Genomic DNA, 16,092 nt, shown 5'->3' with positions numbered 1-16,092 from the left:
AGGACTGACCGCACTGTGGGGAAGGCATAAAACATCTGGGGGTTTTCAGGGACACGGTTTTCTAGTTGTGCCAGAATATCTTGTCCATCCCACTAAACAATGGACAGCCACAGAGGACGGTCCCCACTTCCAGAGTGAGGACTCGGCCTCTGGGGACGCTGAGCCCTGGGAGGAGTCCTCAAGGGCATGGAATGCCTGTTCTGTGCTACATTGAGGAGCTTTGCCTGGGGATACAAAAGCAGGGGTGAGACTGCCCTGCCAGGGCACAGTCAGGGCCTGCACAGACCCGCCCACACGGCAGCGGCCATCCATCAGGCCCTGAGGCCAACCACGTGCTTGAGTGTCCTTGATGAGCCAGAGGAGTGAATTCCAGCCACATGGCACGTCATCATGTCCCCGGCACTGAAGGTCCACAGACAGGACTGTGACTCTGAGAGACTGTGATGACCAACACACCCTGTTCCCAAGACACGGCTGTGGGTCATGGCCCAGCACTGCTCACGCGGGTGTGCACCAGCACTCTTGTAAGACCAAGTCAGTTGGTGCAGCCTCAGCGTGCAGGCTTGTCCTCCAGGGGACGCCCGTGGAATCCTGGGCCTGGCGCCCCTTGTGGCTACCAGGCAGCACCCCGTCCTGCAGGGCCACCATCCTTCCCACATTTTGTCTTTCACATCACATTTTAGCTGCACATTTTCTGTGACCCTCAGGAAACTACCACTGGCTGAGTCTGGGGTCATACTGGAGGGGAGTCCTCCTCACTGTCTGCACAGACTATCAGAATGCTCCTTGTGTGCTAAGTCACACCATTTTGCTGGGGGTGTCTGCCGTGCACAGTGACATCATGAACAGGCATGTGGCCCAGGAGCGACACCCTGAACATCGCAGCCAAGTGTGTCTAGTTTGTGAGATTAACCCTTTACACGCTCACACAGCAAGAAAAGGCCTCACAGTGTGCTTCTGGGGTGTCACCTTTGTCAGGTAACGAAGGACCATGATAATTTTGTTCAGTTTCAAGCATGAAGCACACGTCTTTCTCTGTGACAAAATGGGCCGTCTGCATGATGTGCCACAAACCACCTAATAACTGACAGAGGGAAAGCGCAGGCCAGCCAATGCACTGTGACAGCTGTCCCCAGAGCACACTTCCGCTCCGCGGGGCAGTGATGGACAGACCTGCTTGGTCAGACCCGGATATTTGGCAAATAACTACTTGCAAGTTAATGAAGCAAGCAGGTCACTTCAAGGCAAATAACTGGCAGAGTTTGTTGCCAATTATAAAACTTCAACATTTGAGTAAAAAAAAAAAATCAAATTTTGGAAAACTTGTATCCATCAATGAGACTTTGAAAACAATATATTTAAGGACTTTTTGGAGGAGTCCTTTTTGAAATGGCTTTTGAACACACATGTTTTTGAAATGTTACACAGTATCTCAATGTTATTTAAATATTTAATGTGCTCTTCGAATGTCACTCAATGGGGTCAGTACTTGGTAGAGCTGGGGACCCTGTGGCTGGCAGCACCAGGCAGGGGCAAGAGGCCATTCTGGTGCAGCCAGTGCCTTCAGGTCCTCACAGCAGAGGGAAGAACACTCCACTGTAATTCCAGGCCCACGCTGTGAGGACCCTCAGGAAACTACCACTGGCTGAGTCTCTTGTTGCTCCGGAGAGGACTCCTCCTCATTATCTGCAGAGACTATTAAATGCCCCTTGCTCTTCTACCCACCTGCTTCTGTGAGGTCAGCTTTCTTGATATCCTAACCCAAGCAACACAGCACACAAGAACAAAAGCAGAAGCACTTGCAGAAACCCAGAGGCCCTCTGTGAACCAGACGTGGAAGAGATGTGTCAAAGTACAGAACCGTGACAGTCTTTTCAGTATATGGCCTTCTAAAATAAAAATGGTGTCTGAAAGCTATTTGAGCAATTTTCTTAAAATATAATGGGCTTTTCAATTTTTATTGAATTGATAAATAAACAATTTGTTTTACATGCCTCAATTTGAATTTCTAGTGTGAGACAGTGGCAGACGCCACATAATCTCCCCCTACCCTCGAGCTTTCCAAGACTGTAGAGGAGTCCTGACTCCAAAACCTAACTACCTCATCGCCGTGCTATTTGTTGTTTGGGGAAGCCCCAGTCACCTAGCACTAGTGCAGTTAAAAGATTGGTCATATCATGATGATTTCCTTTTTGACAATTTATAAACCCAAAGTAATCTCAAATCTCAGTATACATCTAACTGTTTTGTAGTAAGAAACTTGCATTTCTTGGAAAGCAGTTTCAGGATTCTGCAGATGTCCCAGAGGGTTCCAGAGCTTAGCCTAAGCAGTGTATTCTCTTAGAACAGAACACTTGAAAACGGTCGTTTTTGAAAATGCATGATTCACAGTTGGCTGTTTGTGGTCAGGGTCCTAAGCAAACTTCAGATGCTGCAACATGGTTGTGAGGAGCAGTGTCCAGCTTGGGCAGTGGCCCTTTGTACTCACATGGCAGTTTCCACGCACACTAGCACACGGCGGGCTGGAGAGCGGGTGTGGGGCCTTGTGGATGCGGTCAGCTTCTGCTCACCTGCTAACGTGCTGTCCTGCTTTGCTTTTTGCAGCTTTTATCCATGACCCAAGACGACTACAAACCATCTGATGTTAGTACCTCTTTAGAATTACCCTTTTTGTGTGTGTGAGTGATTTAAAAGTGACAAATGAAATGACCTCCTTTCAGTATATTTTAAAGATCCATGAAACCTCCGTATGCTTTTAATTTTTTTCTTGCAGAAATTATATCTGATTTGTTGCTGTGAAATATTGACTCATGAGATTGGATATATTAATACAAAATATATTTAGACTTTTTTAAAGCCTTGCTTGCGGGGTTGTGTTTTAAGCATTTTGTTCTGTAGCTCTACTAATTATTAAATAATTTTAAAAAGGAAGTTTTACATGTTCATAGATACACATACGTGTATTTATATGTTTATCTCAGAACTTATAATGCCACAGTGACAGACGGGGAAAATCCCAGTGTTGGCACTTAGTGAATTTCAGCCTTGCAGTTGGGTAGAGACCCCAGCGGGGAGCGTGTCACCTGGGCCCAGAAGGACTTTTGCAGCTGCCCTGTGCAGAGCTGTGTGGAGAGTGGGTAGGACCCACTCTCTGGGCTGGGCAGGGAAGGCATGAAGGACCACACAACGGGGGGTGGCTGGGAGGTGGGCAGTGGCAAGAGCTGAACCTGAAGAGGTCAGCCCAGACCAGGAAGGCCCCCTGGACAATTGTAGGCTATCCTGAGGACAAGGCGTGCATCGCACTGTTCACAGGAGTGCCACGAGGTGTGCATTTCACCTGGTCACTCTGAGATCAGGTTTGGAGAGATGGTACCTGATTCCTCCTGCTAAAATACGTGTCATTGACCGTGGCACCTGGCTTTCAGTCAGCTTGTCACTGGGGGTTGTGCATGGAGGATGGGTTGGAGGAAGTAGGTCCACACTGCAACCCACCCTGTGGTCACAGGTGTCCTTCCCCATGCTCCCCGCAGGGCCTGCTTGTGACGGTGAATGGCAACCCTGTGGACTACCACACCATCCACCCCAGCCTGCCCTTAGAGAACGGCCCCGCCAAGACTGATCTGTACTCCACCCCCCAATACCGGTGGGAGCCCTCCGAGGACTCGACAGGTAACCAGCCACACAGGGCGCATGTCTCGTTCAGGGTCGTGCACGGGCGTGTAGGTGGTCCCTGAGTTTTCAAGGGTCTGTGCTTTCTCTTCTTGCTGCTAGAAGTCCTATTTATGTGCAGCCCACTTAACTTAACAAAAAGGAAGGACATTTGCTTCATGATTTAACACATTTAGTGTTGCAGCCTGTCTGGGTCAGGGTCCGGGGGTGAGGGGCTGGTTCCTGCACCTGGGGTTGTTCCTGAGCCTGCAGTGAGGGGCTGCCATCTTGCTGGAGGCTCCCCTGGGGGGCTGTGTCCAAGCCCCGCTATGTAGCTATTGGCTGGAGACCTCAGGTGCTCGCCACCCAGGGCTCTCCAGGGGCACTTACCCCTGGGGCTGGCTTCCCTCAGAACAAGAGTGAGATCTGTCACCCTTTCAATCTAGAAAGAAAGCGTCCAAAGCAAAAGCCACGACTTAGACCAGAGTCTTCAGGAGTGGCCTTGTTGTTGGAAGCCTACCACATGCGGGGGAGGGCATCCACGGGGCAGGAACACAGGAGCAGGGAGCTCAGGGCCAGGTTAGGGTCTGTCTTTGCCCACCTTGTGGAGATGGTCTTCCCACCGAGTGCTGGGTGCTGGGTGCCTTGGCCCTGGCCAAGCAGGGCTGACAGAATGGTGAGAATTCTAGGGGCTCTGTTAGTTGGGAACAACCCCTCGAGTCTCACCTAAAGGCCGTGCCACAGGAGTGCTGCCCCTGGGGACACTCACACAGATGTCGGGCATTGGCATTGAGAGTTACGTAACGTGTTTGTCCATCTAGAGAAGAAAGAGGAAGAAGAGGATGAGAAAGAAGAATTTGAGGAGGAAAGGAGCCAGGAGGAGAAAAGGAGTGTCAAGGTCCACGCCATGGTCTCCGTGTTCCAGTTCATCATGAAGCAGAGCTACATCTGCGCCCTCATCGCCATGATGGTGCGTGTGAGTGGTGCTGCCAGAGGCTGGGGTTCAGTCTTCCCAGTGCCGGGTTGACAGTGGTTGGCCGCGTTCATTTTTCATGGGATTTTTATACCATAGACTGCAAAACTGTGTCCTCTTCAACTCTCTCAGCCTCTCCGTAATATTAATACCCTCTCTATCTAGAGGCACGTCTTTCCTTGGCCGAGGGGAGGCTCCACTCCATCTGGGCTGCAGTCACCCCCAGGGCCCCGAGAGCCTCCTCCAGGTGCCAGGGTCCTTGACGCCTGTCGCTGTCACCTGGTCCCCAGCCTGTCAGCTTCAGAAGCAGCGCCTCTGCTAACAGAGGATGAAGGGCTTCTGGTCACTCTCTTTCTTAAAAACAAAACTTTCTTGGAAAATCTGATTTAGTTCTGAGAAACTGAATGCTCCTATTTAAGAGGCAACTCTTCCACAATCTGTGGTCAGTGGGGAGACCCCATGCCACCTGCAGTGACAGAAAATGAAAACGCTGATGGCTCTGGGGAAACCACACCCAGACACAGCTTTGCCAGGCAGCGCCGAGCTCCTGGGCAACCCGCAGCTTCCAGTAAGGACACTGGGCAGGGAGAGGAGGCAGGAGCCGCAGTGCTCCACCCCACACACCTGTCACTGCTGCTTCTGCACAGCGAATTGAACCCCAGGGCACTTGACCACTGACACAGGGTCTCACTGCGTTGTCCAGGCTGGTCCAGAACTTGCAATCCTCCTGCCTCAGCCTCCCAAGTAGCTAGGATGACAGTCAGGTGCTACCATCGTCAGCCTAGCTCCACCCTTGAAGTGGAATTCAGGGCCTTTGCCTGGTTTCTGACAATTTATGTATATCTGCCTCTCAAATTGCAGCAAATTTCTTGATCATTAAACATCAAGTAATCAATTATTATAATAAATACAATTTACAGTTCTGAACTCAAAAAGGTACTATTTTTTCTCTCTGAGTTATGTAAGTTTGTCTTTTTTTTCCCCCAAAGAAACAGAGCTAAAACAAAAGCAGCTTTGAATACACGTGTTATTACTCAGTAGGGAAAAAACCTGCTGTAAACACAGCAAGATCTTTCTTCGAGGTGTGCCCCTCTCTGGTGCTGTGTTCCATCTGAGTGCAGCCACAGTGTTGCTGGGTGAAAGAGCCCAGCTTCTGTGACTTCTGGATCACAGGTGGAAGCAGAGGCCCAAGGAGCCCGTGAGATGAGTCACGTGTTGACTAAGGAATATAAAGCAGAGGCCGAACGGCCCAACTGCCCTGAAACCCAGCATGGTAAACAGCACAACATGGGTTCTTCTTCCTAGCTACGGAAACCCAGAGTGGACTGCCTGGGCATTAAAAGGCCAGAACTAACTCTTTCTTTTATTTTCTTTCCTTCCTTCCTTCCTTCCTTCCTTCCTTCCTTCCTTCCTTCCTTCCTTCCTTCCTTCCTTCCTTCCTTCCTTTTCTTTCTTTCATTTAATGCAGGGGCTCTTTACCTCTGAGCCACATCCACAGCACTTTTTATTTCTTATTTTGAGACAGGGTCTTACTAAGTTGTTTAGAGCCTCACCAAATTACTGAGGCTGGCCTCAAACTTGTGATCCTTCTGTCTCAGCCTCCCAAGCCATTGGGATTACAGGCATGTGCACCTGCCCAGCCAGGACATCTTCTAATGAACCTCCTAACTTGTTTTTTCCTTCATCCTCTCAAATGAGTACAGTGTGGGGGAGAAAAATCTGCAATTATGATATCTTAAAGATAATTTTCCTGGATCATACAAAAATGGCAACGTTCTATCTGCTTGGCACAGTGTATGTGTGTGTGTGTGTATGAGTGTGTATGCGTGTGAGGCTTCAAACACACTACTGAATACAAATTCACTCAGTGTGTATAGAGTGCAAACACGGCAGCTGTCACCTAATCTTTGGTGAACGCTCTTGCATAAGAATATTTTCAGGAAAATAATTCAGACCATTGTAGTTGTCAGTTACTAACTTAATTTTAATAAATTTTAATTTAATTTTAATCATGTATTTTTACTAACAATTTTAGATAGCTCATTACAGTTGTTTGTGACGCTGCAAAATAGGGTGAAAATGAAGAGGTTGGTGGCAGAGGGCACACGCTGGCACCATGCAGGGCCTCTGACTGCCTTGGAGGCTCGCGGGCAGGGCCCTCGCAATGCCTCTCCCTGGCCTCTGCCCTGCGCCTGAGCCCAGGTCGGCCTCTCCCCCTCAGTCCACTACGTGCTCTCCAGCGCTCACACGGTGCCTCCCTCCACCCCAGGCCTGGAGCATCACCTACCACAGCTGGCTGACCTTCGTGCTGCTCATCTGGTCGTGCGCCCTGTGGATGATCCGCAACAGGAGGAAGTACGCCATGATCAGCTCACCCTTCATGGTTGTCTACGGGAACCTGCTGTTGGTGCTGCAGTACATCTGGAGCTTTGAACTTCCAGAAATCAAAAAGGTCCCGGGTTTTCTAGAAAAGAAAGAGCCAGGAGAGCTTGCTTCAAAGGTAAGTGAATGGAAAATCAAGAAAACAGAACTGCGCTAATCACAATCATCACATGAAGCAAACCTTATAACACTAGGCTCCAGATGATCACTCCTTTGCAGAAATTAACAGACACGAACCTGTGAGAAATAGTTTACATTGCTGAGAGGCTGCTGTAATTTAACATGTAGTACACCATGTTATTAGCTTATAAATAGCAGCACTTTCTACTCAGAAAAATTAGAGTATAAGCTATTTTTAGCATATGATAGCAATTAGATATGAAAATAGGAACATACAATGTGAACAGAAAAATACAATATAAAATATCTCCAGGGGCTAGAGGATTTTCTTGGATAGATTATTAATTTGTAAAATTGACTTATTAGCACATTGCTATTTTAGACAAGCATCTATTATTAACAATGTGTTTACTCCAATCCTGTCCTAACACACATTCTTAGTAGCAAAAATTAAATATGACACTTGTTTTTTTTTTTTTTTCTCTCTCTACTGATTTGCCTTCACCTGTGGTCAGGACATTCATAATCTCTTCCTGGCTCATTTATTTTCACTGGCTGTCTCAATAGTTTTTATTTCAGAAGGTTGGGAGACCCCATTTATAATCTTTTTTTGTTAACAAAATGGTAGGTGCTATTGGGAGTCGCCCCAGCTGCAAAGACTAACTTCCCCATCTCCCAAGAAGAGCTGTCCAATGGTGAGCCCTGCTGGCTCACCTGATCCTTACCCACCAATCAGACTAGCCCTGCTGGCTCACCTGATCCTTACCCACCAATCAAAAAGCACCCCATGCCAACTGTCAGACCACCCCTGGCTCTATAAATATGCAGAGCTGCCTCAATAAAAGGGCATTTTTCTCCGACGGCAAGCCTTGATCGTTCTTTCAGGTGCCATACACATCTCTGGTCGATGTGTCTTGAGGTAGTAAAATCAATCAGGTCTGAACATTCCATGAACCTTGAAGGGTGCTCTCCACAAGATGAGGAAGATCTCTGTCTCTGGAGAGGGCTGAGGTACCGCCCATGAACTTCACCTTCTGCGGGAGCAACCATGTGAAGGTCACCAGACACCCCCTATCCAAGGCAGCTGGCTGTAGACAGGGGCTAACTGGACTGGGCAGAGATTGATCCTGTAACAGTTTTTGACAAAAGGCTATTGTGTAAAAGAAAAATTTCCTGACAGGTGCAAGCCCGCAGGAGAGGTGAGACAACATCTCCTGTGTGTGGGCCAGACGTTCCCGTCACTCATCCCACTCCACTTCTGTCCCCGCTGGTCCTGTGGAAGAGCCTCCTACCAGTACATTTACCTGGGGGCTTTCCTTCCACCTCCTCCCTGGGCTCCTCCCAACCGCAGGCACAGCTCACTCCACGGGTAATCCAGTTGTCTTCTATAAGAGAAATTCAAGATCATAGAGAAATTCAAACTCGCATCCTTCTGACTGTGTGAATTCATACAACCTGATTCAGACTCTCAAAGACAACAGACAGCACCAACTCCCTAGCTGAGCTCCCTCCTGGCTAATTAGAATTAACAATTCTTTGAAGGGAAATGTTGTTTGGTGATTAAATTTGTTAATAATTTTTTTTAAAAAACACTAATTCCTGGAAGCTAGGATCTGTATTTATATTTTAATGAAACTGGGGGTTTAAAAAAAAGGGAAAAAAGCAAGATTTTGTCCAAGACATTAATGACACAGGCTCATTGACCCTCCAACATAACGATGTCTTCCAAACACTTTTCTAAGCACACTTTACAGAGTGCTGGGGTGAGTCAGGGTGTGCATAAGGAGAGAAAGGAAGGATCAGGCCTCCATCCTAGAAGCTCTGCAGGCCCCCAGATAGACAGCATGGTCTGCAGCTTCCCGAGCCTGTCTCTTCCTGGTCCCCAGATGGCACTGACCCCAATTCTAAAGCCTGGCCTCCAGGACGCTTTCCCCAGAACAGGTGCCCCACCTGGCCTCATTGCTGCTGACCTCTCTGAACACAGGTGACAGAAGCAGATTCCTTTCCGTTTATGGCCGTAGTCAACTCCTGGCGCCCTCCAGGATTTTCATGCCAGGTTTTCAGAATGGCAGGTGGTCTGGCTCTTGACTTCCTAAGGTCCTGGTCATGCTCAGGAGGACTTCCTGCTGCCTGTTCATGTGAACACCCCACGGAGCGTGAAATGGGCAGTTACCCTAAGTGAAAATCCATCCCCAGAATCCCCCCCCCCAAAAAAATAGTGTGCGATTTAGTGGGTTCTAGTATATTCACAAAGCTATGACTTGTTCATTTGCCTTTTTAATTCTTTAATTTCTTTGGCAAATATTTATTAAAAGCTTACGATGAGGCTCCCTGCCACACCGAGGGTGCACACGGGAGGCCAGTCCACCACCACTGACATGCACTTTGTCACTCCTATCTGCTGGCCACCCTCAGGGGCACCTCCTCCCTTGCACCAGGGACATCAGAAGATCCTAGAGAGCATGGGCCTCAAGGTGGATGATGGCCTGTTCAGCAAGGTCATCAGTGAGCTGCATGGCAAAACACTGTCCTAGCCCGGTACTGGCAAACCGCCAGTGTGCCCATGGAGGGGCTGTGGCTGTGGCTGTTTGTGCCACTCCTGGCTCAGCAGCTCCTGCTGCAGCAGAGGAGAGGAGAGACAAGGAGGAGTCTGAGGAGGCTGCTGATGACATGGGATCTGGGCCCTTTGGTTAAATTCCTGTTCCCCTGCAAATAAAGCCTTCTTATGTAAAAAACAAACAAACAAACAAACAAAAAAGCTTACAATGAGAGCTATCACTCCCAGCCACCAGGAAGGCTATAATAAAAGACAACAAGTGTGACTGAGGACGTGGAGAAACAGGACGTGTGCGCTGCTGGTGGGAATGTAAGTTGGTGCAGCACCTGGAAAACGTTCAGCATTCGTTTTTCCTTAAAAAGTCAAACATAGAATCACCATGAGACCAGTAATTCCAGAGCGAGGCCCTCACCTGGGAGAATGGAAGACACAGGCGCACAGAAACCCAGGCCTGAGTGGTCAGGCAGCATTTGCCATCGCAGCTATGAAACAAAGTGTCCACGTGCCCATCAGCCCACGCGTGTGCATGCAGAGCATGCACCCGTGCATGGAGCAGTGTGGAGTAAGGAGGAGGAACGCAGGGCCATGCGTGCCACAACAGGATACACCTACACTGCTGAGAGAGGTGGCTACACAAGGCCTTGACTTAAAATGTCCAGGTTGAGCCAAGCCATACAGCAAAAAGGAAATCCCTGGTTGGCTAGAGTCACAGGAAGAAGAGGAGGTCCCTCTTCGGGTGCTTCTTTTTGAGGAGATCGGATAATTTTCAATGGAGGGATTGCTCAGTGGTGAGTGCTTGTGTAGCATGAGTGAGGCACTGGGTTTGATCCCCAGTATCAAAAAAAAAATAATAATATATATATATATATATATATATATAAAACCAAATTGATTACAACTACGACGGTGGTCATACAACCTTGTGACTACACCAAAACCCACTGAATTACACACTGAGCCACACCCCAGTCCTTGAGTGATACACTTTAAGTGGGTGAATTGTGTGGTATGTGAATTACATCTCAATAAAGCCATTACCAAAACAAACCCTACCAGGAACCAAGTTCCAGATTCCCTAAGAGTGAGGCATGGGTCACCTTTTCCCTCAGTTCTCAGGAAAATGCTGATAGGTAGTGTGGGCGCAGGGGTCCCCTCTTGCTTCAGCACCAGAGGGAGTGAGAGTAATAAGGGGCGTGTTTTCTAGGGTGAACTTTCTTTTCCCTTCTGCAGCATTCTTAAGGATAACTATGGGGGTCAAAGGTGTGTCACAGGAGAAGTGACCCTCCCCTCACTTGGCAGCAACCTTACATTCGGGCAGACACTCCAGGACAAGCCCCAGGAGGGACCCAGGTGCCGGCGCTGCTGTCCTGCCAGGTGGCCGTGCCTTCGTTGGCTCTTCTCCTCCCAGGACCACACAGTGCTGAAGATTCTGCTGGCCCTGGACACCTGCCTGAGAGTCCCCACTGCAGAGCAGCAGCGGCTCTGTCAAACCCAAAGGCACACTGACCGTCTCACCCGTGGTGGTTATTTGTCGTGCTCCCGCTGGGACAGTGCAGAAAACGGTGTATTTGCAGAAGTGTGTTTATGCTGCAGATTTGTGCTTAATTCTTGTTCTGCTTCTTCTCTGGTCCCAGATTCTGTTCACTATCACCTTTTGGCTCCTGCTGAGGCAGCACCTCACAGAGCAGAAAGCTCTTCAGGAAAAGGAAGCTCTTCTGTCTGAAGTCAAAATTGGAAGTCAGGAAAATGAAGAGAAAGGTAAATTTGTGTGGACAGGGTGTGACGGCAACTTCTCGAGCTCAGCAAAGGTATAAAGAGCCCCAAATATGTCGGAAATTACTCACTGAGCTACACCCAGTCCTTGAGTGATACACTTTAAGTGGCTGAATTGCGTGGTATGTGAATTACATCTCAATAAAGCCATTACCAAAACAAACTCTGATTAATGGAAGCCAGATTTGAACTTGAATCGATAAATACAACATTATAATGTGTAACTTTCAAAGAACACACAAGAGTTCACAGAGACCTTTTAAAAACTGTTCATTTGATCTCCCCAAAGTGATTCCCAACAGAAGAAACTAAGGGTCCCCAAAATTGCATGGTTTCTCCAAGGACAATGAAAATGGAACCTAGAAACTGACTGGCATTGTCTAAATTCAGATCTTCTCCTTTTCTGAACATAATACACAACCAAGTAAATGAAAGGGAGGGAGTGAGGAGTGGGGGGAAGAGGACAGCTTCTTTTAGCATCCCTGTGGTTTGGGGCCTGCTGTGTAGGTAACTGGGAAGGACTTGCCCTCAGAGCTCTGGACCAACCCCAGCTGTTAGCATTCACAGCAGCTGGGCTGCACCTTAACCCAGGCACCACCAGGAAACAGGCCAGCCGCCATGTTTATATAACTAGCCCTAATCACCGAGGTGTTTTCCAGCAACAAGTCTGTCTACAAGGCTCAAATCTTGCTATATGAGTTCCAATGTGTGCTTAGCACAATGATCAACCAGTTGATTTTGGTAAATGGCTCATTTGAGATCAACCATTGGTCTGATTGCACTCTGAGTTACTGGTTGTTTGAATAAATTACTCAAATATAGGTATCCTTGCTAACCCAGAGATGAATCCTGCATCTTATAGAATTTTAAAGCTAGATGAAGTGTACTTAATTCCAATACATAAAATTGCTTTAGACTTAAACTGTAATCGTTCTGTAAATCTAATTTAAATCGATCATATTTGGCTTCAACTCTTAAACTTTAAGTTATTTAAATGATTAAATAACAGAACAGCCTAAATCATATAATAACTCATAAATTGCATGCTCCTATGTCCCATGAATGTCACACGGCCAAAGTGAGGTGCTGGTCAGATAACCAATGAAGGATAATGATGTCGTGTTCTGCCTTTCAGACGAGGACCTTCAAGACATACAGGTGGAAGGAGAGCCCAAAGAGAAGGAGGGGGAGGAGGAAGCACAGGAGGAGGAGCAAGAGGACGAGGACGAAGACCAGGACATCATGAAGGTGCTGGGCAACCTGGTGGTGGCCATGTTCATCAAGTACTGGATCTACGTGTGTGGTGGCATGTTCTTCTTCGTCAGCTTCGAGGGCAAAATCGTCATGTACAAAATCATCTACATGGTGCTGTTCCTGTTCTGTGTGGCCTTGTACCAGGTGGGTGGACGGCTTGCTTGACCTCAGTTCCCTTACCCATCCCAGGAAGAGATGAGCCTCCTTGTAGAGCTCTTGCTTGTTATAACCCCACAAACAGATCACACTAGTCATGGCTGAAATCAAACACTGCATCCTGAGACTCCTGAAGTGAGGAAGCATAATTATCGACTGGTTTTCTTTTTAAAATTTTTAGATTCTTAAAATGTCAGAAAAATGTCTATAACTTTTTCAAAAATTCTTGATATAAAAAACCTGATTATTTATAAATTTAAGAACAATATCTAGACAATTTTAAATAACGGAGGATTTCCTAGTTTGCTTATATCTCAGGCTTTGGTTTAAGAAAACCACACGTGTGTGGGTGTGTAGATGTGTGTACCGGTGCATACTCCCTTACAGGCTTCTGTGTTTCATTAACATTTATAAAGGATCACACTGTGATGAGCTTGCCTGTCCACAAACCTAGCTTTAACTGGGGTTAGAAGGGAACCCAATGAGAGAACAGGGATAACGGTATAGTATTCTTTCAGGCCAACAGCAAATAAACCAAACAATAATCAAGAATGTGTCACACATGGAGATAAAAAGGTCTCGCCTGAACTAATGGACTTTTAAATACTTTGACAATACACTACAGATGTCTTTAAGACAACCCACAGCTTAGAGGAGAGAGCTGGCTTCTCCCTGGGGCTGTGACATATGTACTCTGAGCAGACCTCTGAGCAGCAGTTGCCATGCCCTGGTGCCTCTGATACATGTGACAGGCTGCTGGGAACCACGGGCCTCTTGTCCACTCCATCTCCATAACCACCCCACAGGACGCAGACTTCAGAGGAGGAACAAAGCCCAGCTGGGTCCAGACACTTACCCGAAGGCCGCAGGGCCAGTAGAACAGGGATCAGAGCTTCTCCCCCAGATCCACCAACTGAAATAAGAAACAAAATGTGAAAGAACTAAAAATGAAGGAACTGTATTTTCAGACCCGTTTTTTGTCTATGATCATTTGTCCTAAAGAAACCAAATACTTTTGTGGGTTTTCCTCTAACTGCTCTTCATCTCCTTGGCTTTTCAATGTCTGATTCCCAGGTGCACTATGAATGGTGGAGGAAAATTCTAAAATATTTTTGGATGTCCGTGGTTATTTACACTATGCTGGTGCTTATCTTTATATACACATATCAATTTGAAAACTTCCCAGGCCTGTGGCAAAACATGACCGGATTGAAAAAAGAAAAGTAAGTGATCTGGGTGACAATGGAATGTGGAAGGGAGAGGGCGGTGATTTGAATGCATATTGTTCAAAAAAACACCTTTAGGGAAGATTCTGGCAAAAGGTGATGCTGCCACTGTGTCCTGAGTGGCAAGGAGGAGCTCTGAAAGGAAAGGCTCCCCATGGGGCTAGACGGCCATGCTCAGGGTGTGTTCACCAAGGCTCCTCCAGGCCCCCTCTGCCAGAGGCCCTGGGCCTGGAGATGCAGCAGAGAGCCAGAAGGGCCCTCGCGCCCGGGCAGCATCTATTCTAGCAGAAGGAAAATGAAAACCTTGCAGTGGGTGAGCTCATCCCCAGCTGGTGAAGGGTGAGGGGTGATGAGTGTGTGAAGGGGACAGCAGACCCAGGAGGGGAGCCTGAGTGGAGAGGAGCCTGAGTGGAGAGGCCCCGCCTGCCTCACTGAGTTCCTCTGACCCTGATGCTGATCAGAGCCACCTTCTCAGGAGGACTGAACTGGGTCTGGGGGGCAGAGCACTCCTGCCAGAGGCCCTGAGGGGGAAGAGGGCTGGCCTGGGGCCTTCAGGGAGGGGAAGGAAGCTCCCTGTGGGAGCCAGGAGGAATGGGAGGGGAGGGGTGCTGGCTCAGGGCAGGTGGCTGCTATCTTCCTCTTATTGGAATTTTTTTTTTTTTAAGTCTTGAAAGATCCTTGACTGACAGAAAGCGCAACGCAAATAGAAATAAGACAGTTCACAGGCAGTAGCCGTGGTCCTGGGAGAAGTGACCATGGTCCACCTGGAATCTAAGGTGGCAAAGACAGATGGCAGAAAAGGCGGATTTGGGAAGTACAGAGGAGGCTGAAGCAGACGCCCTGGTTGTGATGTAAAGGAGAGAATCAGGGACTTCCAACTTCTGGATTTCATGCAGGGTCCACCGTTAGGCCACTTACTGGTCCGAGGAAGACCAGGAATGGGGGTCAGGGAGGTGGAGAACAGCTTCACAAAGAAGAGGAAGACAAAGAACAGTTTTGAAAACATCAAATGTGAAATACCTATGAGCAGGCATGCTGCAGTAGAGATTTGGGTAGGAGAGGACCCAGGAGAAGGCCGTACCATCGTGGACACTTGGTCTTGGGCGTGCAGCTGGTGTACAAACCCAGGGACTAGGTGAGATCACCAGGGGAGGGTACAGTTAGAGAGGAGACTCAAAGCTGAGTTCTGGAGGTACTTCACCATCCAGAGATACTAAAGGATCCATTCAAGAGGGACTGAGGCTGAACTGAGGAAGATGGCCCCATCCAGGTTACATGGACCATGGTGAAGGCTGGCGGGTTGGACTGGTGGACTGTGTGGGAGAGGGGTGCAGCCAGTGGTGAGAGAAAGAGACTGGTGTGGCGGAGGAGGAGACGGTGTCCTCGCTGCTAAGAAGGTTCCTGCTCTTGCTCTGTCCCTTCCAGGCTAGAGGATCTGGGCCTGAAGCAGTTCACTGTGGCAGAACTGTTCACGCGCATCTTCATCCCCACCTCCTTCCTGCTGGTGTGCATTCTGCACCTCCACTACTTCCACGACCGCTTCCTAGAACTCACAGACCTCAAGTCCATCCCCAGGAAGGAGGACAACACCATCTACAGGTGAGCCGCCAGAGAGGTGCTTCCCTTGTCCCTAGGCAACCCTGGGACCCACCTGGGCTGCTGCTCTCCCTTCCAGTGATGGTCAGCGCTTTACAATGGTCGACAGGGCACACTTACCAAGGTCTGTGGAAGCTACCATCCCGCCACAGGAAAATGACAAGCACCCTCCTGATGGATGCTAATGGTGTTTTTCCTCAGGGGCTCCAGTGTGGCCCGTGATTCAGTTCCCTAGAAAACACTTGCTGAGCTCGAAGGGAGAAAGGTACTATTTGAGTGGAAGTACACAGAGCCGGCCGTGGCGCCGGTCTGTAATCACAGCCGTTCAGGAGGCTGAGGCAGGATGAGGATGTGGCTTGGTGGTTAAGTGCCCTTGGATTCAATTCCTGGTACAAAAAAAAAAGAGT

The 16,092-nt window shown here is 48.4% G+C and overlaps 1 protein-coding gene across 11 annotated transcripts in view; it reads left to right on the top strand.

Annotated features, from left to right (window-relative positions):
- Piezo2 (piezo type mechanosensitive ion channel component 2) overlaps nucleotides 1-16,092 on the top strand; it is a 349,401-nt gene that overhangs the window by 239,386 nt on the left and 93,923 nt on the right. For 10 of the 11 annotated variants that reach the window (XM_048806753.1, XM_048806747.1, XM_048806749.1 and 7 more), the window contains exons 10-17: nucleotides 2,605-2,643; nucleotides 3,531-3,669; nucleotides 4,470-4,618; nucleotides 6,891-7,121; nucleotides 11,315-11,438; nucleotides 12,589-12,851; nucleotides 13,938-14,086; nucleotides 15,515-15,688. In XM_048806753.1, the coding sequence (XP_048662710.1) occupies nucleotides 2,605-2,643; nucleotides 3,531-3,669; nucleotides 4,470-4,618; nucleotides 6,891-7,121; nucleotides 11,315-11,438; nucleotides 12,589-12,851; nucleotides 13,938-14,086; nucleotides 15,515-15,688 (1,268 nt within the window). The remainder of the gene's footprint in view (nucleotides 1-2,604; nucleotides 2,644-3,530; nucleotides 3,670-4,469; nucleotides 4,619-6,890; nucleotides 7,122-11,314; nucleotides 11,439-12,588; nucleotides 12,852-13,937; nucleotides 14,087-15,514; nucleotides 15,689-16,092) is intronic. The other variant, XM_048806745.1, reaches the window with a different exon arrangement.

This window comes from Marmota marmota, unplaced genomic scaffold (assembly GCF_001458135.2).
Source record: "Marmota marmota marmota unplaced genomic scaffold, marMar, whole genome shotgun sequence".
Taxonomy (NCBI): domain Eukaryota; kingdom Metazoa; phylum Chordata; class Mammalia; order Rodentia; family Sciuridae; genus Marmota; species Marmota marmota.
The sequence above is the reverse complement of the archived record's forward strand: the minus strand, read 5'-3'. Positions and strand labels throughout refer to the sequence as shown.